General features: G+C 44.6%; 1 protein-coding gene across 1 annotated transcript in view; it reads left to right on the plus strand.

Moving 5' to 3' along the window:
- The window catches only part of SH3RF2 (SH3 domain containing ring finger 2), a 136,583-nt gene that overhangs the window by 95,989 nt on the left and 15,650 nt on the right, over positions 1-24,944 (plus strand). Inside the window, exons 6-10 of the mRNA XM_068536109.1 lie at positions 7,833-7,924; positions 9,236-9,406; positions 16,475-16,707; positions 20,326-20,684; positions 22,912-23,208. Of these exons, the coding sequence (XP_068392210.1) occupies positions 7,833-7,924; positions 9,236-9,406; positions 16,475-16,707; positions 20,326-20,684; positions 22,912-23,175 (1,119 nt within the window). The 3' untranslated portion in view covers positions 23,176-23,208. The remainder of the gene's footprint in view (positions 1-7,832; positions 7,925-9,235; positions 9,407-16,474; positions 16,708-20,325; positions 20,685-22,911; positions 23,209-24,944) is intronic.

A 24,944-nucleotide genomic window follows, 5' to 3' on the forward strand; every position in this document is an offset into this window, starting at 1 on the left:
GTTTTTCACCATTGAGAATGATGTTTCCTGTGGGTTTGTCGTATATGGCCTTTATTATGTTGAGGTAGGTTCCCTCTATGCTCACTTTCTGGAGAGTTTTTATCATAAGTGGGTGTTGAATCTTGTCAAAAGCTTTTTCTGCATCTACTGAGCTGATCATATGGTTTTTCTTCTTCAATTTGTTAATATGGTGTATCACATTGATTGATTTGCCTATATTGAAGAATCCTTGCATCCCTGGGATAAATCCCACTTGATCATTGTGTATGATCCTTTTAATGTGTTGTTGGATTCTGTTTGCTAGTATTTTGTTGAGGATTTTTCCATCTATATTCATCAGTGATATTGGTCTGTAATTTTCTTTTTTTGTAGTATCTTTATCTGATTTTGGTATCAGGGTGATAGTGGCCTCATAGAATGAGTTTGGGAGTGTTCCTTCCTCTGCAATGTTTTGGAAGAGTTTGAGAAAGATAGGTGTTAGCTCCTCTCTAAATGTTTGATAGAATTCACCTGTGAAGCCATCTGGTCCTGGACTTCTGTTTGTTGGAAGATTTTTAATCACAGTTTCAATTTCATTACTTGTGATTGGTCTGTTCATATTTTTTATTTCTTCCTGGTTCAGTCTTGGAAGGTTATACCTTTCTAGGGATTTGTCCATTTCTTCCGGGTTGTCCATTTTATTGGCATAGAGTTGCTTGTAGTAGTCTGTTAGGATGCTTTGTATTTCTGCGGTGTCTGTTGTAACTTCTCCCTTTTCATTTTAAATTTTATTGATTTGAGTCTTCTCCCTCTTTTTCTTGATGAGTCTGGCTAATGGTTTATCAATTTTCGTTTATCTTCTCAAAGAACCAGCTTTTAGCTTTATTGATCTTTGCTATTGTTTTCTTTGTTCCTATTTCATTTATTTCTGCTCTGATCTTTATGATTTCTTTCCTTCTGCTAACTTTGGGTTTTGTTTGTTCTTCTTTCTCTAGTTCCTTTAGGTGTAAGGTTAGATTGTTTATTTGAGATTTTTCTTGTTTCTTGAGGTAGGCTTGTATAGCTATAAACTTCCCTCTTAGAATTGCTTTTGCTGCATCCCATAGGTTTTGGATCGTCGTGTTTTCATTGTCATTTGTCTCTAGGTATTTTTTGATTTCCTCTTTGATTTCCTCAGTGATCTCTTGGTTATTTAGTAACGTATTGTTTAGCCTCCATGTGTTTGTGTTTTTTACGTTTTTTTTCCCAGTAATTCATTTCTAATCTCATGGCGTTGTGGTCAGAAAAAATGCTTGATATGATTTCAATTTTCTTAAATTTACTGAGGCTTGATTTGTGACCGAAGATGTGATCTATCCTGGAGAATGTTCCGTGCTCACTTGAGAAGAAAGTGTAATCTGCTGTTTATGGATGGAATGTCCTATAAATATCAATTAAATCTATCTGGTCTATTGTGTCATTTAAAGCTTCTGCTTCCTTATTTACTTTTATTTTGGATGATCTGTCCATTGAAGTAAGTGAGGTATTAAAGTCCCCCACTATTATTGAGTTACTGTCGATTTCCTCTTTTAGAGCTGTTAGCAGTTGCCTTATGTATTGAGGTGCTCCTATGTTGGGTGCATATACATTTATAATTGTTATATCTTCTTCTTGGATTGATCCCTTGATCATTATGTAGTGTCCTTCCTTGTCTCTTGTAACATTCTTTATTTTAAAGTCTATTTTATCTGATATGAGTATTGCTACTCCAGCTTTCTTTTGATTTCCATTTGCATGGAATATCTTTTTCCATCCCCTCACTTTCAGTCTGTATGTGTCCCTAGGTCTGAAGTGGGTCTCTTGTAGACAGCATATATATGGGTCCTGTTTTTGTATCCATTCAGCGAGCCTGTGTCTTTTGGTTGGAGCATTTAATCCATTCACATTTAAGGTAATTATCGATGTGTATGTTCCTATGACCATTTTCTTAATTGTTTTGGGTTCCTTTTTGTAGGTCCTTTTCTTCTCTTGTGTTTCCTACTTAGAGAAGTTCCTTTAGCATTTGTTGTAGAGCTGGTTTGGTGGTGCTGAATTCTCTTAGCTTTTGCTTGTCTGTAAAGCTTTTGATTTCTCCATCGAATCTGAATGAGATCCTTGCCAGGTAGAGTAATCTTGGTTGTAGGTTCTTCCCTTTCATCACTTTAAGTATATCATGCCACTCCCTTCTGGCTTGTAGAGTTTCTGCTGAGAAATCAACTGTTAACCTTATGGGAGTTCCCTTGTATGTTATTTGTTGTTTTTCTCTTGGTGCTTTCAATAATTTTTCTTTGTCTTTAATTTTTGCCAATTTTATTATTATGTGTCTTGGCATGTTTCTCCTTGGGTTTATCCTGTATGGGACTCTCGGCGCTTCCTGGACTTGGGTGGCTATTTCCTTTCCCATGTTAGGGAAGTTTTTGACTATAACCTCCTCAAATATTTTCTGTGGTCCTTTCCCTCTCTCTCTTCTCCTTCTGGGACCCCTGTAATGCGAATGTTGTTGCGTTTAATGTTGTCCCAGAGGTCTCTTAGGCTGTCTTCATTTCTTTTCATTCTTTTTTATTTATTCTGTACTGTAGCAGTGAATTCCACCATTCTGTCTTCCAGGTCACTTATCCATTCTTCTGCTTCAGTTATTCTGCTATTGATTCCTTCTAGTGTATTTTCCATTTCATTTATTGTATTGTTCATCTCTGTTTGTTTGTTCTTTAATTCTTCTAGTTCTTTCTTAAACATTTCTTGCATCTTCTCGATCTTTGCCTCCATTCTTTTTCCGAGGTCCTGGATCATCGTCACTAGCATTATTCTGAATTCTCTTTCTGGAAGGTTGCCTATCTCCACTTCATTTAGTTGTTTTTCTGGGGATTTATCTTGTTCCTTCATCTGGTATATAGCCCTCTGCCTTTTCATCTTGTCTCTCTTTCTGTGAATGTGGTTTTTGTTCCACTGGCTGCAGGACTGTAGTTCTTCTTGCTTCTGCTGTCTGCCCTCTGGTGGATGAGGCTACCTAAGAGGCTTGTGCAAGTTTCCTGATGGGAGGGACTGGTGGTGGGTAGAGCTGGCTGTTGTTCTGGTGGGCAGAGCTCTGTAAAACTTTAATCCGCTTGACTGCTGATGGGTGGGGCTGGGTTCCCTCCCTGTTGGTTGTTTGGCCTGAGGCGACCCAACACTGGAGCCTACCTGGGCTCTTTCGTGGGGCTAATGGCGGACTCTGGGAGGGCTCACACCAAGGAGTACTTCCCAGAACTTCCGCTGCCAGTGTCCTTGTCCTCACGGTGAGCCACAGCCACCCACCACCTCTGCAGGAGGCCCTCCAACAGTAGCAGGTAGGTCTGGTTCAGTGTCCGCTGGGGTCACTGCTCCTTCCCCTGGGTCCCGATGCACGCACTACTTCGTGTGTGCCCACCAAAAGTGGAGTCTCTGTTTCCCCCAGTCCTGTCAAGTCCTGCAATCAAATCCCGCTAGCCTTCAAAGTCTGATTCTCTAGGAATTCCTCCTCCCGTTGCCGGACCCCCAGGTTCGGAAGCCTGACGTGGGGCTCAGAACCTTCACTCCAGTGGGTGGACTGCTGTGGTATAAGTGTTCTCCAGTTTGTTAGTCACCCACCCAGCAGTTATGGGATCTGATTTTATTGTGATTGCACCCCTCCTACCGTCTCATTGTGGCTTCTCCTTTGTCTTTGGATGTGGGGTATCCTTTTTGGTGAGTTCCAGTGTCTTCCTGTCGACAATTGTTCAGCAGTTAGCTGTGATTCATGTGTTCTCACAAGAGGGAGTGAGAGCACGTCCTTCTACTCTGCCATCTCGGTTCAGGTTCTCTCGTCATCTTCTACTTGTTGGTCAAGTTCCTCTAGGTCAGGAGTGCATGTATCTTTTCAAATTAGTTTTTTTGTTGTTGTTTTTTTGTTTGCTTGTTTTGGACATATACCCAGGAGTTTAATTGCCGGGTCACATGTTAGTTCTATTTTTATTTTTTTGATAAACCTCCATACTATTTTCCTCAGTGGCTGCACCACAGTGGCTCCCACCAACAGTGTACAGAGGTTTACTTTTCTCCACATCCTCACCAACATTTGTTATTTGTGTTCTTTTTGATGATAGCCATTCTCACAGGTGTGAGGTGATATCTCATTGTGGTTTTGTTTTGCATTTCCCTGATGATTAGCAATGTTGAGCATCTTTTCATGTGCCTGTTGGCCATCTCCATTTCCTCTTTGGAAACATATCTATTTAGACCTTCTCCCCATTTTTAATCAGTTGTTTGTTTTTTTGATGTTGAGTTGTATGAACTGTTTACATATGTTGGATAGTAATCCTTTATTGGTCATATCATTTGCAAATATCTTCTCTCATTCAGTAGGTTGTCTTTTCATTTTGTCAATGGCTACATTTGCTGTGCAAAAGCTTTTAAGTTAATTAGGTTCCATTTGTTTATTTTTGCTTTTATCTCCTTTACTTTAGGAGACAGATCCAAAAAAATATTGCTACAATTTATGTCAAAGAGCGTTCTGCCTATGTTTTCCTCTAGGAGTTTTATAGTATCCAGTCTTACATTTAGGTCTTTAATCCATTTAGCATTTATTTTTCTACATAGTATTAGAGAATGTTCTAATTTCTTTCTTTTATATGTAGCTGTCCAGTTTTCCCAGCATCACTTATTGAAGAAAGACTGTCTTTTCTCCATTGCATAGTCTTGTCTCCTTTCTCATAGACTAAGTGAATGTAAGTGTGTGGGTTTATTTCTGGGCTCTCTATCCTGTTCCATTGATCTATGTGTCTGTTTTTGTGCCAGTACAATACTGTTTTGATGACTATAGGTTTGTAGTATAGTCTGAAGTCAAGGAGTGTCATTCCTTCAGCTCTGTTCTTCTTTCTCAAGATTGTTTTGGCTATTCGGGGTCTTCTGTGTTTCCATACACATTTTTAAATTATTTGTTCTATTTCTGTGAAAAATGCCATTGGTATTTTGATAGGGATTGCAATGAAGCTGTAGATTGCCCTGGGTGGTATGGTCATTTTAACAATATTGATTCTTCTAATCCAAGAACACAGTATATCTTTCCATCTATTTGTGTCATCTTTGATTTCTTTCATCAGCGTCATAGTTTTCAGAGTACAGGTCTTTTGCCTCCTTAGGTAGGTTTATTCCTAGGTATTTTATTCTTTTTGATGCTGTGGTAAATGGAATTGTTTCCTTAATTTCTCTTTCTGATTTTTCATTGTTAGTGTATAGAAATGCAACAGATTTCTGCATATTAATTTCATATCCTGCAACTTTACCAAATTCATTGATGAGCTCTAGTAGTTTTTCTGGTGGTGTCTTTAGGATTTTCTACTCATAGTATCATGTCATCTGCAAATGAACAGTGTTGCTTCTCCCTTTCCAATTTGGATTCCTTTTATTTCTTTTTCCTCTCTGATTGCCATGGCTAGGACTTCCAAAATTATGTTGAATATAAGTGGCGAAAGTGGACATACTTGTCTTGTTCCTGATCTTAGAGGAAATGCTTTCAAATTTTCATCATTGAGTACGATGTTAGCTGTGGGTTTGCCATATATGGCCCTTACTATGTTGAGGTATGTTCCCTCTTTGCCTGCTTTCTGGAGAGTTTTTATCATAAATGGATGTTGAATTTTATCAAATGTTTTTACTACATCTATTGAGATGATCATATGCTTTTTGGCATCTTTTTTTTAAGCTTATTAAAGCATATTTCACATACCATACATTTAAGCCATTAAAGGTGTACAAGTCAGTGGTTTCTAATATATTCACAGATATGTGCAACCATTATCACCACAATTTTACAATATGTCATCACCTCAAAAAGAAACCCTGTACCCTTAACTATTATTCCTATATCCCCCCTATATCCCCAGCCCCTTGAAACTACTAATCTACTTTCTATACAGATTTGCCTATTCTGGTCATTTCATATAAATGGAATTATGTAATGTTTTTTGTGTCTGACTCCTTTCAATTAGCATAATGTTTCCAAGGCTTATCCATGTTCTGGCATATATCAATACTTCATTTCTTGATGGTTGAATAATATTCCATTGTATGGATATACCACATTTTGTTTATTCATTCATTAGTCAATGGACATTTGGGTTATTTCCACCTTTTGCCTATTATAAATAATGCTGCTGTAAAATTCATACACAAGCTTTAGTGTGGACGTATGTTTTCATCTCTCTTGGGTATTGGACTTACTGGGTCATATGGTAATTCTATGTTTAGTCATTTGAGGAACTGCAAAACTATTTTCCAAAGGGCCTGAACCATTTTACGTTTCCACCAAAACTGTACGAGGGTTTTGATTTCTCCACATTCTTGCCAACACTTGTTACTATCTCACTGGAATAGTTTTCTGATCCCATACCTGGATTGAAATGTCACACATACATACGCAGCCATACATACATTTACACAGTCATTGGCACACACACAAAACTATACCCATGCATATCTGCACACACCTCTAGAGTTTACATACATACACACAGAATTCCAGATAGACATTTACAACCATACATACATATAATCACACAGAGTATACATGCCTATCAATCCACAGGCCCACATGTGTGAACATAATCAGACATACAATAGACCAGTGCCATCATACATGTACATACAATTGTCATGGGTTCTGAAAAAACATACACAATTGTAGAAAGAACCAGAGATACATGTACTCGGTAATGGCTTAGCAACTGCCCAAACACACATATGCAAATAATAGTCATACCCACAAAAGCATAGTCCTAAAAAGGCACACATATGTAGCTACCATCGCTTATGAGCCGACAACTGAAGACAGATTGAACGTATTTACTCTGGATGGCATGGAGATGGTTGAGGTTTCACTAGTCCTTGGTGGACTGGGTAGAAAGATCTTTTTGTTCATTTATTCATTCTTTAAGCTACAAGTACATATTGGGCACATAAGAATTACAATGATGAACAAGATATAGTCCCTGCCCTCATGGAACTTACAGTCTAGTGATGGGGGATGGTCAGTAACTAAACAAGGAAACAATCACAGCCTGTGATATATGCCAAGAAGGAAATGAGCAAGATAAGACGTTAGACAACAGGCAAGGTGCCAGGATAATAGGCAGTTTCCAGATACTTTTAGCATTATTGCTCCCTCTTTCATCCTGGAAAAGTAAAGAGGATGCAGATTTACCTTCCTTAAGTCACTGGGTAAACTGGTGTGTGTGTGTGAGTCTGAGTGTGTGTGTCTGTGTGTGTGTTAATACTGATAGTGTGGGCTCAGGACCTAGACAACCTGGTTTAAAAGTTTGTTTCATACTAGTTAGGTAACTTTTCTTTCCCTCAGTTTCTCATCCAAAAATAGGGATAATAGTCCCTTTAATAAGGATTAAATTAGCTGATACTTGTAAAGCTCTTAAAACTGCCTGGCGAGTGTTAAGTTCTCAGTATCAGCCATTGTATCATTTTATGAGAATAGGTTTTCATAGAGGGAGGTGAGTGTAGTGGGAGATGGGTAGGGAGGGGCCCAGGGAAGAGATCGAGGATCCTGGAAGTACCCTGTTGACTGTAAACTAGACAGGTCTTCATCCTCTGCCCTTTCTGAGCAGTCTTTTGGATTGCGACCCTGGTATGCCACCCCAGCAGACCATAAACCAATCTACCACCACTCGGCTCTGCCCACAGCCCCAAACCACAGAGCAGACACATGCTGGGTGGTGCTGGGTGGTGCTGGGCGTGGCCCTTGGTTTATGGTTGCGTCAGGCTGCAGCAGCTCTGCTGTGGGCCTGGCTGGTGATGTTCACTGGTTCTGCCTGGCTTTTCTGTCTGTGTAGGTCAGCACTTATCACCCTGCACCTGCCTCCCCAGGACATTCCACGGCCATCATCAGTCTGCCTGGCTCCCAGCAACACCTCTCAGCTAACATGTGAGTAAAAAAAGCTCAACCCTCCACTCCCGGTCCTGGCATAGAGGGGTCATCTTTGCCATCCCTCTGCCATCAAGCGTCCCCCGTCCCCAACCAACACATCCAGAGAGATAACAGCTCCCCTTCTTTTACAACCTCCAAAGGGAGTAATGGTGAAAAACACGAATTACCAAACCACATCATCCTGGCTCATTATTTTACAAAAGTAGAAAGAGACTGGAAGATTATATACCAAAACATTGCAGGAAGCTTGGGTACTGAGCAATTTCTATTGTCTTCCTTTAGATTCACAATGCTAGGTCATCAATAGATGTTGCTCTAGTAATCAGCAAGAAATAAATATAGCATTTTAGAGGGGAAAGGAACCTTGCAGATGAGAACACTGTCCTAGCCCCTTTGATAAAACCTTTCAGTGTCCCACAGTCCACAGAGTCTAGAAGGACTTCCTAACATCCAGCCTGAGGCCATACACTGGTAACCCCGAACCTGGCAAGCCAAAGTGGGTTATTTTTAATGCCTTTAGTCGGGCAGTTATTCTCCTTCCACAGCCTCACTATTCCCCAGGGTCTTCACCCCCTGGCTCATACCTGGATGTTACCTGCCCAACTCCTGTGTGGACTTCAGAGAGGCAAGTCACTGAACTAACCCGAGAACATTTCTACCATGTTTCAAGCCCATCCTCCTCCATGCCAACATGCAGCCAGTATTCCACTGCGTGCCAAACACTGAAATTAACACCCACCTCTCATTTTCCCATGCCCACATACAGCCTACATTAAGCTAGCTCCTCGGGCCATTCCTGGGGGTCAGACATGTCCCTACCCTCAGGAGAGGGAGTGGATCAGAGAGGTTTCTCTGCTGACCCCTCAGTTCCCTGAACCTTGATGGCTGTGACCATTGTCTTGGGGGATACTCTAAGCAGTGTGAAAAAGCATCCCAGAGAGAACCATCACTTCCAGGTTTGAGACCCAGCTCTGCCACTGATTCCTGGTCACCAACTCCTTTCTCTATTCTAGACCAGTTTCCCCATTGTCAAAGAGCTGATGTGACCTAAATGAGTGATTTGCAGCTGTGGGGCACTCTGTGGAGGAGCAGGGAGAAGGAGGGAGCAGGGATCTGGGCCCCTCCACTGCTCCTTCAGCCAGGCTCCACCACTTTCATCTGCCTTACATAGTGAGATTTCAATTCTTAAAAGGTGTTGTCGCTAAACACCGGGCAGATGGTCTCTGAGTTTTCCTCTCGCTTCACCCTTCACTGGTTCCATGCCCTCTGCTCACCAGCTTCCTTTACCAGTTCCTTGTGTCTCCCCAGGTTTGTAGCCCTGCACTCCTACTCAGCCCATGGACCTGACGAACTGGACCTGCAGAAGGGAGAGGGCATCAGGGTCCTGGGGAAGTACCAGGATGGCTGGCTCAGGGGCATCTCCTTGGTGACCGGGCGAGTCGGCATCTTCCCCAACAACTATGTCATCCCCATTTTCAGGTGGGTCCTCTCCAATCTCAGGCATCAGAGGGTCGGGTCGCCTAGGCCAGGGGCCATCTGTGGGTTGAATCTCTGAAGGACTCAATGCCCTTTCAGAGTGCGGGCCGAGAAACAGCTTTTGTTCTAGTACCCTCCTAACACTTAACTTTAAAAAAAAAAATAGCAGAATAGTTATCTTTTAAATAGCTCTTCCCATTTTACAAGCACTTTTGCATCTTTTAACTCATTGGCTATGCTCAAGAATCTCGCTTAAGGTAGATGTTATTTTACAGATGAGGAAATTGATGTGCAGAGTTAACCAGGCTCCTCAAGAACTAGATTTCAGGTTTTCTACTATATAATCCCCCCCAAATCGCACCTCACACCCTGCGCCCTGACACTTCACAATCATGGCACAATGGGAAAACACAATGATCAGAAGACCTCTTGGAGCACCTTGGGAGACTTCCCAGGATGCTGGGCCATTAGGCAGGGTTTTTGTGACTCAGACCACTACCCATCCATCCACACCCCAGGTCACATGCTAGTTACCCTGAAGATCTTCTTCCCAAACAGCTTTTCCCAATCTTTTTCATTCTCTGGCACATTCATCAATTTCACTGGCATACAGTTTGTCCAGCCACCTCATATGACCACAAATACACACAGACCCCAAAACTATCCATGGTTCCTCCTACCCCCACCCCCATTAAGTCCAGGCAAAGCCTGTCACAAGGCAGCAAGACCATCACCACATATACACTCTGTCTTTATGACATACCAGAGAGTCATAACTCCAAGGAAAGGGATAATCCCATTGTACACTACGGGGGTCAGAGCTAGAGTCATATATGGCCAGTTTTGGGGACTTTCATGTAGGCGGGGCAGTGTGTCCAGTGGATGGCAGCAATGGTGAGGAGACAGAAACTACATCACTGGAGAAACCTATAAAGAAAGTAGGATTATTTGAGCTGCAGAAGACAAGGGTCAGAGGGACCATAACAGACTGTATAGACGAGGAAGTAAATTTGTTCCATGAGGAGACAGTGAACCAGTGAATACAATTTAGAAGGTTCTGGTTTAATAAAAGACTGCACTTTCTAACCCACAGATTTTTCCAATCAGTCTGGCTGGTGAGGTGGTGGATCCCCTTTCTAGAAAGACTACAGGCAAAATGTGGGTTCCAACAGATTCAGGCAAAAAGATTTCTTTACATGCTAGAAAGTTGGAATAGAGGATCATAGTTACTCCTTTCAAATGGAAGGTTCTTGGAATTTGTTAGAAAATTGCAAAATCTCCAAAGGCAAACTAAGGATGTCTACAACTGATGCTTTAATTCATTTATTCAACAAATATGTATTGAGCACTATATGTGAGGCACCTTTTTAGATACTGGAGAAACACCAGTGAGCAAAAGACACAATATCCTCGCCCAGTGGAGCTTACATTCTAGTGGGACAGACAGACAATAAACAAGACATATAAGTAATACATGTGGTGTGCTAATGATAAGGTCTAAGAAGAAAATAGGAGCCAGGAAAGGGGGATAGAATTTGCGTGGGGGTGATTACAATGTTAATAGCTTGATCAGAGATGGCCTTACTGAGCAGTAAGAAGGTAGAATGAAGGAATGAGGGAGGTGTGTTCCAGACCCAAGGAACAGCAAGTACAGAACAAACGCCCTGAGGGAGGAGCACGCCTGACATGAAGGTCAATAGGACTGGGTTAGGGATGTGAGAGGGGGTTTAGTAGGTGAGGAGGTCAGAATGGTAACAGGGATTCAGATCACACAGAATTTCCTCGGTCGTAATGAGGAATTTGGCTTTAACCGTATTATAGGGCTTTGAGCAGAAGCATGACATGATCTAACTTATGTTGTAATCAGAATCCCTCTAGTTGCTGGGTTGAAAGTAAACTATAGATAGGAAAAGGTGGAAGCAGAGAGACTAGTTAAGCAGATATTGTAATAATCCGGTTGGGGGAGGGGGTGACGGTGAAATGAACCAAGGCGCTAGCTGTGGAGGGAGGGAGCAGTGGTTAGATTCTGGGTATATTCTGAAGGTAGAGACAAGAGGATTTTCTGACAAATCAAATACTGGGTGTAAAAGAAGAGAGGATTCATGGTGAGTCCACTTTTTTTTTTGCCTTGAGTAACTGGAAGACAGAGTTGCCTTTTACTGAGATGGAGTTGAAAACCAAAAGAGGAACAAACAGGTTTTGAGGTGTTGGGGGGAAGCAAAAGCTTGGTTCGTAGAAGATTAAGTCTCAGATGCCTTAGTATTCCTAGTAAAGACACTGGTAAGCAGTTGAGTATACATGTCTAGCATTTAAGAATGAGGTCCAGCCTTGAGATGGTATTTAAAACCCTAAGACTAGATGAGATCATCACAATAGGATCCACTGAGGTGGAGAGAATGACAGTGATCCAGGAGCTCAATTCCTCAAGGAAAGAGGGGAAATGATGGCTCCAACAGGGTGGTAGGTGGCGGAGTCTAATCATGTGAACCCACGCTGGGAAGTCTTGAGAAGAGTGGGTGGATGGTCCAGAAGTGACAACGAAGAGCAAGGACCTACCCTAACTCATGAACAGTCTTCCATGGAATCTTATCATGAACCCTCTAGGGACCATCTCTACTACTGGGGCATTTGCTTATGCATCAGGCCTTAGCCCAAAGTCCTGGATATTCCATGAAAAAAACATTAAAATAAGAGTGACCATATAATTTATCATCCAAACTAGGATGCTTTTGAGATAAAAGAGGGACAGTCTACCAGGAGAGCAGGTGTAAACTGAGACTCTCCCGGGAAAACCTGGATGTAAGGTCACCCTAACTAGAATGCATGTAGGACTCCATTCCAGTGTACTTCAAGGCTGCAGCTTCCCGTTCTCTCCTTCTTGGCTTTTCTCCAAGTTAGATCTGTTCTTGGGCGAGTCACGAGCATCTAGATTCACCTGCTCCACGATGGCCACGTGTTAGGCAGTGGATGGAGTTTCAGCACCACCATAGTTTGCCATGAGTCCATCCCCACCCCCAGCTCATAGAAACCTGAATATGTGCATATACTGAGATGCTACTTATGCTGATGTGTGTATTTGCTTCTAGGGAGTCAGCATTTCCAAAAAGGAAAGTCCTTGTCACAGTATAATCTCCTGAGGGCTATTAGGTGACAGCAGATCAATGCTTTCTGTGTGTGTGTGTTTTCCTTGACAGCCTCTCAGGTGCAGAGAAAGTTCCCATCCCCAAAATCTTGGACGCAGATGACATGTTCAGTTTGTCTATCTGGGGGCAGCTCACCCTTGTTCTTAACAACCCTTCCCCCTGTGGGAGGTTTAATTCCTCCCGCTTCTCAGGGCTGAATGATGCCATCCTTTGTCAGCTGAGTTTTTCCTACTGAGTGGGTTGGACTTCGTGCGCAAGGTCCCTTTCTGTTCTAACGTTCTGTGTGTGTGAGAGGTTTTGCCCCGTTTTTGTTGTCTGTTTGCAGTGATGGCTCTGCGCTGCCACCAGTCCCCTTGGTGTACAGGGATGCCTTTTATAAGACAGCCAGACCTCAAAGGTGTGAAGCGCCCCCTGAGCGTTTGAACCTCTGCTCTTACTAGCATCATCTCCTAATGAACTGAGCCAGCCAGAGTTTGGGGATCAATTAGAGACCAGAGTTGACCAAAATGCCAGGGTTTCGATTTACGATTCAGCAAGGGAGCCTTTTAATTACTGAGAGAGGAAAGGCTGCTATGCTGTGTAAAGCTCCAGCCCTCTGTGCTCGATGGTGACACCAGCCTGTCCAGCTGTGCCAACCACAGCTAAGTATCTGCCACCATGACCTAGTTCCCGTATCCCAGAGTTATCCCCTGGCTCAGGTGGTACAGAACACTTGTCACGTTTTCATTCAAGCCCTTCATAACAGCACCTACATCCCTTTGGTTTCCGCTCGCATGCACAGTCTCGGTAGAGGCATAAGGTTTCCTCCCTTTTCAGAGGCTGCAGAAACCAACTCCTCCCCCTTCCCCTCATCCCCAACCTCCTCAACTCATCACCACAGGTGAGGGACAGGCTCAGCCTCTTGGGACTTGGAAACATGAACAAGGAAGGAACAAGGGAGGAAAGAATGTGGACAGAGTTGAAGGCCATTCATGGCGGGGACTCAAGGAGCAGCACCTGATCAGACGCTTCCCACCTCAGATCCCTGCTGCCCAGCTCTTGGCAGCCTCCCTTGGATCCTATTTCCAAGCTCTTTCCGCCCCCTCCTGTCCTCCCAATGAATGCCCTTCTGCCCAATAAGCCAGGATATTTCTCTTTCTGGCAACCTTCACTGGACACATACGCCATCCTGATGCCTAAGGGTGGAGAAAAGTGACACGTGGGCCACCGCTCACTTTCCTTTAACTTTCTACATAGAACCATATAAAGATTGTCATGGTCCAAGCTTTTGCCTTACCAGGAGGTCACTGGCAGGGCTGAGCAGGATAGAGCCGCTGTGTGTCATGTCCCTTTCAAATATTGCGCAGGTTCTTAAGGGCTCATATCTTAGGTAGAAAAGGGGACACAGGGACCTGCACGCTCAAAGCAGCCCAGTGGAGCAAATCAGAGGCAACACACACACCTCCCGCTTAAACCCAGAATGTCTTTCCGTCTCTCCATCTAGAAAACAGGGATCATAATATCTGCAGGTCTGGGGTGTCATGGGGATTAATGAATATATGTTTGCAAAGTGCTTTGATGTTGGAAGAACATGCTGGGTAAGTGCTGAGCTTTTTGCCAAAAGACATAGAGGGACTCAGTGTTGGATGGGGGACTTGAGATTTAGGAGTTTCTGGAATCCGGCCTCATGCTAGGTCCAGAAAAATGAAGTTGCACCTTGGTCTGTAAACAGTTGTCCAAGGAAGGGACTGGTGGAATTAGGCTGGCTTGGGCCTCATTAACTGTATTCTGTCCGGGCTGCTGCTGCTGCTGCTGGCAACAAATCTGGAACCTGTCTTTCGTGTTGCTGGTCCATTTTGTAGCATCCAACACTTTGAGGCCTTTGTTTAAAGCACAGGTAGGGGCTTCCCTGGTGGTGCAGTGGTTAAGAATCCGCCTGCCAATGCAGGGGACATGGGTTTGAGCCCTGGTCCGGGAAGATCCCACATGCTGCGGAGCAACTAAGCCCGTGCGCCACAACTACTGAGCGTGCGCTCTAGAGCCCGCGAGCCACAACTACTGAGCCCACGTGCCACAACTACTGAAACCTGAGCTCTAGAGCCCGTGAGCCACAACTACCGAGCCGGCATGCCACAACTACTGAGCCTGCGCTCTAGAGCCTGCGAGCCACAACTACTGAAGCCCACACTCCTAGAGCCCGTGCTCTGCAACAAGAGAAGCCACCGCAATGAGAAGCCCACGCAGTGCAACAAAGAGTAGCCCCCGCTCGCCGCAACCAGAGAAAGCCACGCAGAGCAACGAAGACCCAATGCAGCCATAAATAAATAAATAAATAAATTTATAAAAAAAAAAACAAAAAAAACAACACAGGTAGAGGCAGACTCTGCCAGGCAAGCCAGTGCTGGGGAGTTCTCTCCAGCCCAGCCCTCATCTCCAGAATGTAGTCTGAGCTCTTCCTGGTGTACAGCCCACTCCACCTCACTGACTGCATCCCCAGGGGCCAGAAGCAGGCTGAAGGCTGTGCACAGAAACCCTTCTCCGCAAGCAGCAGTTCCCAGTGCATTTGGCTGCATATGCTTCCTGGGCAGAGTTGGCTGCATTACATGATGCCTTTCCCATCTTGTACAACACTGGTGGCTCAATATTAAACTACATATACTTTTTTAAAGCAAAACAAGGAGAGAAAAGGAGAAATAAGGGTAAATTACCTAAAGAGAAACCTGGAGGCATTGACAGGAAGGAAAATACGTGGAGGGCATCTCTGTGCCGGGGCCTTGGTTGAACTGGTTATCTCCAGGGAATTAGCAGGGGTTACTTAATCGACAGAGTGACAAGGGGATTCACGGACTACTCGGTAGGGGCTGTGATGTTGGGGCAGGATGGTAAAAGGGCAAGAAGGGCATGTAAAATGACACCATTCCCCATGGGGTTCAGGGAGTTGCAGGCTGGAAACATGGACAGGAGATTGCTGTTTTGCAAAATATTAACACTGTTCTTAAAAATCAGAGCCTAAGGCTGAAGAATTAGGTCTTACGGAGGCATGTGTAGGGCCTACCAGCTCCTTTAGTTTGTTAACTTTCAAGTGGGATGCAGGGTTTCCCAAATGATGAATGCTCTAACTAGCCAGAAGGTAGGGTAGCTTAGTGGTAGAGCGAGGGGCCAGCCTGGACCTGGGTTCAAATCTCAGATCTATTAATTGCTTGGACAAGTAATGGTAAATCTCTATTTTTTAACCTACAAAACAGTAGCACTAATAGTACCTACCTCAGAAGGCTGTTGAGAAGAACCTGTGAGATGATGTGGGCAAAGTGCTTGGCCAATGCTGGGTGTTACAGTGGGTATACAGTAAGTGCTTACTATGTGTGAGACAGAATGACTGGCTTCAGTGCTAAAAGCATCATGGCAGCCATTCAACAAACATTTATTAATAAACAATATGTGCAGAACACAGAGGCTATAAAACAAGTCATATAAAATCTCTGCCTTCGTAAGAGTTTAGGATCTAGTGGGAAAGTCACTGAAAGAACAAGAAATCACCCCTGCGAAGCAAAATGAACACGTACAAGATCTTGTGCTCTGAACTGAGGGCTGAAGGGACACGGGGTGAAGAGTGAGCAGAGCTGGAGTGAAAGATGATGATATTCAAGTCTTCTAGTTCCACCCGGCCTCAGTATGAGACCCTCTCCCCGCCCTCAGCGTGCCACACAGTCATCCAGGTGTGGAAGCTGAGGCCTCCATAGTTAAGCCTGTGATGAAGACAAGTGTAAACATATATATATGTATCTATGTATGTATGGGTAGGAATAGGATGAGGAGGGACCACATGTGCTATACAGTTGAGAGCTGATGGTTTTTTTTAAAACAGGACTCTTGACTGAACCTTTTCTTTCTCTATTTCTTCTCTTTCACAAAAAAAAAAAAAAAAAAAAAAAAAAATTTTCACAACCAGAAAGACATCTAGTGTTCCAGACTCCCGGAGCTCTGCTCTCTACGCCACATGGACGTTATCCACCTCCTCTGTGTCCTCCCAAGGCAGCATTTCAGAAGGTGATCCCCGGCAGAGCCAGCCCTTCAAGTCCGTCTTCGTGCCCACGGCCATAGTCAACCCCGTGCGGAACCTGGCCGGTCTGGGGACCCTGGGGCAGGGCTCCCTCCGCAAAGCGCGGAGCAGCATGAGAAAGAGTAAGTGGTGGCAGAGAGGTACGTGCCTAGAGCTAGGGGATGGGGGGGATCTCACACTGGCAAACAGAGTGCTTTTTGCAAAAACAAGGATCTTGGCTTTACAATAAGCCTCTGTGAAGGTTGCTTTACACTTCCCAAATACTGCGTTGTTTTATCAGATGAAGCCACACGGACTCAAGGTCCCCGCCCACAGTCACTTCATACACGAACGCTGACTGATTGGGATGATACCAGCCCTGTGTGCCAACATGTAATCAGAGCATGGCCAAGGTGGATGCTGGTTCTTATTAAGACAGAACAACTAAAGCACTTGCTGGATCAATGCTTCTTAAACTGTGCTCCACGGAACCCCTCAGGAGGTGCCAAAAGGGAAACAAGGGAAGGATGCAGGGGAGGAGGAAAAGAGGAGTCATTGCTAAGAGCCCCTGAATCCCACTTTGTTTAACTAATATATGCACAAGGTAAAAAAAATTATATTGTACAAAAGTACATTATACTGTACAAATGTCTCCTTCATATCCTTCCCCCCCCCAGTCCCAAGTTCTCGTCCATGTACATACGTACCTTGTAATCTTAGTACACTGTTCTGCACCTTGGTTTTATTTTTATATAACATCCACATTGCACACATGGCAATTACATAGCTCCTTCATCTTCAAAGCCATGTTTTTATCTCCTAATATATTGAATTTCTGCATAAGGCTTCATTTTCAGGGGTTCTAAAAAAGTGGTTGAAACCCATTGTTCTATAAAACATCAAGCCTCTATATTCGTACACCTCTCTAGAAGAAGACAATGAGCCAAGCAAAGTCAACTTGATTTGTTCTACATCCCCTGACCTAAACTGGGCTCTGCCGTCCCTCCTGCTATCTTAAAAAAAGATTAAAGATGAAAATGTAGTACTAGTCAGAGCAAAAGATTCACATGTGGGACAATATGCCACACAGACATTAAAGCAATTAGTGCCCCAAGACAATTAATGCAATTATCTTAGTTCTACCCTTTCTCAGTGCTTTCTGATCATCTGCTTGACCACCAATCCCACCACTGTTGCCTCTTAATTCTAGCCAACGGTGCCTTCCTCCTCACCCTCTCCTCCACCTTCTCCCCACAAAACACACGTGCAATAAGTTATCCAACCACAACAGCCTCGGGCAAGTTACTGACCTCTTCGGCCTTCAGTTTTCTCATTTGCAAAATGAAAATAAAGATAGTACCTACCTCATCAGGGCATTAAATAATTCATTTAAGACTAATGGCACAGGGGCTTCCCTGGTGGCGCAGTGGTTGAGAATCTGCCTGCTAATGCAGGGGACACGGGTTCAAGCCCTGGTCTGGGAAGATCCCACATGCCACGGAGCAACTAGGCCCGTGAGCCACAACTACTGAGCCTGCGCGTCTGGAGCCTGTGCTCCGCAACAAGGGAGGCCACGATAGTGAGAGGCCCGTGCACCGCGATGAAGAGTGGCCCCCGCTTGCCGCAACTAGAGAAAGCCCTCGCACAGAAACGAAGACCCAACATAGCAATCAATCAATTAAAAAAAAAAAAAAAAAAGACTAATGGCACAGTGCCTGGCACATAATAAGCTCTCGAGAAATGTTAGCTATTTTTATAGTATAGCATTTTATCAGTATCAATATTGCTACTTCAGCTAAGCAGATCATGTTGGGTCCCTCCAGAATGTGAATGTAATTCACTTCACTTGCCGTTGAAATATTCACATAGTCTAGACCACTTTTGAATACCAAGGAGAACAGCCCCTTGGCAATTGTTTACACTTCCTTTCGGGACACTCTCTCTCTATCTTTGTGTAGATCTTGATTGGCTTGGAGTTTTGACCGCTTGCATTATATGCACATGTGATAAGAAAGCATTAAATCTCTTGGAAATTAGGAACCCGACACGATAAGTAGATAAGGTGGTAAACTGATTTTTCACCCATTTCCGAGAGCCTGAGGACAGGTCTGCCTAGTGTGGCTTTGACCTTCCTAGGTCCCAGAGGCTTTCTCTCTCTCCCTTTTCCCAAGGCGAGGATGGTCAAGCTATCAATCTCCCCAAAGCAAAGAGAAATGACAGAGAATTGACTGTATGCATCTCACAGGGCTGTCAGTGGAGAAATAGACATTGACATTGAAAGGTCAGACTTGTGTAAGTGGTGGCTGGGTTGCCGGTGGCAGCTGAGAACGCCAGCGGTGTTACAGTGAGCGTCTGCTCTTCATGTTCACACCCGGCTTGATAAAGAGTCATGACACAGAACGTGGCCTTGGCTCAGGCCTTCTGTGCTGGACACAGATGACTGTGATTCACACACGTGTCCATAGAGTGTCACAAAGAACTAACATCTCTGCTGGATGTCACCTATAGCTCTAAATTCTGGGAGACCCTTATGAAGAAATAGCCCACAATGCTTCTCAGGGTGTCTCCCCCACTGCCCCCCACAGAGCACAATGAACTCTCGATTATTCTCCAGGTCACCCACAGGGCATATGCTCAAAGGATGGGGATCTCCTGTCTTCCAGAGAATTTGAGGGGAAGGAATAGCTTCCTTTTACTGAGGGAGGACTATCTCAGTTAAAAAAAAAAAAAAAATGAGCTCAGGGAAACGGAAGGGGCAAAACCAAACTCCTGGACCATGCATTTTTAGAGTTTGCTTTCCCTTTACTTAAAAAAACAAAAAAAAAGTTTTAAAACATGGGGCATTTATTATGTTCCAGGCACTATCCTAACATTTTGCACACATGATAAAATGTAATCCTCACCCCAGGCCATGAGGTGCTGTTATTAGCTCCAGTTTACAACCAGGGGACCGAGGACCAGGGGGATGATGTGACTGATGTGCCCCTGGCTCCCTGGGAGGAGATCTGATTCCAGAGCCTGTGTCATGGGACTTCACGAAGCTCATCCGCTCACATCCCTAACTTGGGAATAACCTTTCCAAATCTGCTTCCGGCTGCTGTCACGTTTGCCTGGTGCACACAGTCCCTAAATCCCGCTCACCCTTCCTCCCTGCAGACCCGATGAAAAGCAGAGGTCCCACCACCACAGGCCTACAGCTTCCACCAGAATTTTCTTTAAGTAGCGGGTTGGAGTCCTCTCCCCTCTCTCCTGCCCTCTCTCCCTCCCACTCATGCCTCTCCATTGACTCTCTCTTGTGTGTCTCAATTTCTGCTGTCTCTTTCTTTGTCTCTGCTTTTGTTTCCTCTTTGGTCTGCATGCCTTTATGTTTATTTCTCACTGTGAAGCTCTCTCTTTAGGACTGTCTTCTTCTCTTTCCATCTTAAAGGCCTGGAGGGAGAAAGTAGGAGTGTGTGTGTATATGTGTGTGACAGAGAGAGACAGAGAGAGAGAGAGAGGGAGAGGACAAATAGAGGTGATATACCTTCTGACGCCACCCCACCCCCAGTATTCGCCTAGCCAGTCATTTGCTGCCAGCATCAGCAAACAGCACTAAAAAAAGAATAAGGTCACCTTTGAAAGACCCTGGGAGAATGTGAGCACAGTCAAATTGGGAAAGCACTTAACTATTCTGGGCTATCAGGACACACTGCTTACCCAGCTCCCACCCAAGCTGCTGTCAGCCGCCCCATTGCTGATATCTCTGTCATACAATTCCCCAGATGGATCCCTGCAGAGACCCGTCCAGTCAGGGGTCCCCACCCTCGTGGTGGGCTCCCTCAGACGCAACCCCACCATGGTCGTCCAGCCTCAGCAGTTCCAATTCTACCAGCCACAGGGGGCCCCCTCCTCAGCCTCGGCGGTGGTGGCGGAGATGGGACCCAAGCCCACTGCCACTGGGGAGCCTGCCCTCACGTGCGTCAGCAGGGGCAGCGACACCAGGATCCACTCAGCAGCCAGTTCCCTCATCATGGAAGGCAAAGAAATCCTCGCCAGGAGTGAGCCTCTACCAAAACTGCCTGCATCTCCCCCGCCATCCATCCTGGTGAAACCAGAGAACTCAAGAAACGGCAGCGAAAAGGTAGGAGTAGGTGACATTAGGGGGGCCTGATTCTTTAGACCCCTAACTTTGCACAGTGTCCCAGCTCCTGAGATTTCACCGTAAATGGACGAGGAATCAAAATTGCAGCCTCCAAAGAATCCTCGCACACAACGCCCCTTCCATATCCTCACATCACCCGCACCCTCCCCAGACATGTTACTGAATCTCCTTTAGGCTTCCAGAGGATTTTATACATCCTTCTTTCGAGGCCCAGAGGCAACTTGGAAAAAACACGGCTTTGGCATCAGACACAATCTTGATTTGAATTCCAGCTGTGCTGCTTGCTAGCTGGTGACTCTGGTTAAAACACTTCACCTTTCTGAGACTCTTTTGCCTAATCTGTAAAATGGTGGTAAAAAGAGTAATAGCCTCATAGGATTGGAGAGGAGTTAAATGAGTAAAGTACTTACGTAGGGCTTGATACGTACTCGTTCACAGTATAGAAGAGGCAACTGAGGCACAGGAGAAGGTAAGTGACTTAGTAAGGTCACACTGAGTTATAACTACTCCAACAACTGTTATCGGGACCTTTGCGGTTATCAGTTATCGGTTCTAGGGCTTTTCCCACTAGAAGTCATAAGAGTTTTTGCACAAGTGTTATGTTCTCAACAATATGCTTGAGGCAGGGACGGAGGAGGTGACGTGAAGAAAATTAGGTGACTGTTATCTTTTAGTGTATTGAACATCACACCACCACCATTACTATCACTATCACCACCACCATCACCACCATCACCATCATCACTACCATCACCCATTTCCCTCCAAATGGAAAGATGGTGTGGTTTCCTCCTCTTTGTTAAGCATTTACTGAATGCTAACGACCTAGCAGGCACTGTGCTGAGTACTTCACATGTCCTATCTCATTTAATTCTGACAACAACCTTCTGATGTAGCTATAATTATTATTATCATCCTCATTTAAAAATGAGGACATGAAGGCTTACGGAGTTAAAGTACATGACCCAGAAGCACACAGCTGACACACATGAGTGTCTGGAGTAGAATCGAGATCTGACACAAAAACTCATGCTCTTAATGTTAAGCTATAAGCTTGCAGGGAAAGGCATTTGGAAAAAGCTAGTGTTAACTGATATAAATGTTGAGAGTTCTTCTTCTGAATTACGGTATTCAAATAATTCAAAGTTTTCCAGACCCCACTTGTCAATTACCCCCAAGCCATTAGATGCAGCCCTCAAACTGTGTTTAGTAAGCGCCCAGACCTCTGCTGGACATGGTAAGGGTCAAAAGTATGAAGACATTTGGATGTCTTCATTTGGAAGACATTTGGTCTCCCACTCACCTTTCAATCCCAAGACACTGGGATTGAATTTCACAGAAAAAAAAAAAAAAGATTTCTGAGCAGTAGCACAGAACACTTTATTAACCTCTAAGACAGGGAATGGCCAAAGTAAAACCTAATATACAAGATCTATAACAGGCTAGGAAAGAAGGGAGAGGGGAAGGGCTTATGCAAACATCAGATCATTGACTCCCACATAAAGCGGGGCCTGCTAATCAGCTCCAGCCAATTGCTGCCAGAATGCGGCACAGGCCCCAGTGTGCCTGCACTTTACCTTAAGGGACATATAAAATGCTGATTTTTATATGCATCTCCCAATTTTTATGTGTTAGCCACTAAATCAAACTCCCAGACTTTGTGCAGACTATATTCAGTCAGCAGTGTCCAGTTGGCTACCTCTGCTCTGAGGATTTATGAAGGAACTGTCTGGATGGAGTCAGCAGGGAGGCCTTACTGGCAGGTGGAAAGGAGAGAGGGGAGGGGAAGGACCCTATTCTCAGGTAGGTGGTTGTCCCCCCTATTTCTAGTGGCTAATTCCCAGTCGTTCTTCAGTTCTCGACTGAAATAACTCTGCCTCTAAGAGGCCTTCTCCGACAAGCCCCGTTCCAGCTTCAGTTGGATACTCCTCCGCATTCCTCAGCATCTTCTGCTTCCCCCGTGGTGGCACTGGCTATCACTGTCATTTGTCAGGGCGGTTTTGTTCACTCTTGGCTTCACAGCACCTGATAGAGTGGTGAGGCATGGTCGACACTCATGACAGACACAAGTATTTGCTGGATGAACACGTGAATGAGGCATTCCAGGAAGGGACGAGTGTAGAGAAACAGCATGAACCAAGTCCCAGGGGGAAATAGCACAGGTCTCCCACTCACCTATGTCCCTTTGCTCTCCTCTGTCTTACAGCAAGTCAAAACCGTGAGATTTCAGAATTACAGCCCTCCTCCCGCCAAACATCACACCTCTGGGAAGCCTGAACAACCAGCCACCCCGAAGGGGTCCCAGCCTGAAGCAGCCCCCTTGGGCCCAGAGATGACCGTCCTATTTGCCCACCGAAGCGGCTGCCATTCTGGACAGCAGACAGACCTCCGGAGGAAGTCAACTTTTAGCAAAACCATGACCCCAGCGCCCACTGCCTCGGCCACGCAGACCGTGTTTCCCAGCAAATGAATCTACAGGTGGCTTTTCCTAGACCCCAAAGAGGTGAATTGCATTTAAATACAGTATGCCTCCACTGAGGGCGTCCTGCCATTCTTTGGGTACTCGAGCATGGGTCCTTGTTCTGCCCACTTTACCTCTAGGAAAGGACAGGTGGGAGTGGGGATTCCTGCCCTGGCTGGGAAGATAGACTAGGTGACCTTCCAAACGTAATGATTCAATGTAGCAAAGCCACTACCCAGACCAAGGAATGGGAGCTCATCCTGCCCACTCTATTCTCCAGCGTGGAGTGTGCAGCCTCTCATCCTCTGGGTTCTGTGTAGAATTTCTATGATGTTATAAAAGGGGCTTCAGCCAGGTGGGTCACAATGGTGGAAGGCTGGCGTTACTTCTTTGGCCTCAACATCTTAGAACAGCTTCTGCCATCTTCTGGGACCTAGACACCAGCCACTAGTAGCCACCATATCTTTGTCCCTCCATCAAGTCATAATCCTGGCTGCCAAGGGAGAATTTCTGGGAAGGGTGTGAGACGGATACTTTGAACATTCCAAGAACCCTCTAAACCAAAGAGAGTCAGCTTCTTGGCTTTGCTCCAAACAAGGTCAGAGAGAAAGCTGACTATTGTCATACTTTAAGCTTCTCAATCTGTTTGCCCACATATAATCCTACACGATAGATAAGCAGGAATCACGTACTTGTGGAGAGGGTCTTGTATGGTGTTACGGACAATTCATTCATCCTGGCTCTAGTCTGACTTCCCCAAGAAAACACAGCATGCTTAGAAACAACTTAGTAAGGGGTCTGAGTTTAGATATACATTCTGTTTGCATTGCAACAGTCTTTACTTTCACTGATTTCTTCTATTTGGGGCAGACTAGCTGTTTCACCAGGTTGCAGAATAAGGCAAGAGTGTCATTGAGAAGATGCAAATCCATGGCTGGGGTGAGGGTGCCTTCTAGAGGAAAGTTTCTATAAAAAAGGGACTGGACAAATAAGGTTGGAGAGGAAAAGTGGGTAAGAAGGAGGAGAAAGAGGGAGAGTGAAGAAAATATGGAGGAGAGAGAGGGGAGGTGATGAGAGTGAGAAAGAAAGAGGATTAGGGGAAGTGTCCAGGAAGAAGATAAAAGAGTAGGAGAGCAGCCTTGACATTCTTGACAGGTGGGGAAAGAAGGATGGAATCTGCAAAAGTAGGTGACCCCACCAAGATGGGGCTGAAGTGAGCGGGACCGGCCAGGCAAAGCCTTGTAAACAGGGGTAAAAGAGCATCCCAGGGAGTGGAGGCAATGCTGTAAGACAAATCATTAATTCTCATTTAACTTAATTGTTGTAATTTAACATTTATTGCATGCCCATCAATGTGGGCACTTTAGTGCATAAATGCCATTTGCTACTAAGCCTGGATGTCATTAAAAAAAAAAAAAAAGGCAGGTCTAATTAGACCTTCTCCCTGGACAGTTCTTGAAGATCCTGGGATTAAAAACATCCATATTTTACGTAGCAACCACACACTTGGCAAATTGAATTGTCAAGACTTTTCCAGACCTTAAAAAAACAAAAACAAAACCATAATCCTGCCAAGGAATACTGCACCTGTGTCAGACCTTTGGGGTTGGTAGAGCCAATGTGGTCACACGCCCTGGTGTTTCTGTGTGATAGTGACCCATGTCTGTTCCACAAAATCGTCAGGCCCAACTGCATGACTCAATGAGCTGAATATAGTAATCCAGATGGAGAAATGGGGAAAAGTCATAAAGACAGGGAGGCATTGTATGATTTGTCAA

This window comes from Eschrichtius robustus, chromosome 2, assembly GCF_028021215.1.
Source record: "Eschrichtius robustus isolate mEscRob2 chromosome 2, mEscRob2.pri, whole genome shotgun sequence".
Classification (NCBI taxonomy): domain Eukaryota; kingdom Metazoa; phylum Chordata; class Mammalia; order Artiodactyla; family Eschrichtiidae; genus Eschrichtius; species Eschrichtius robustus.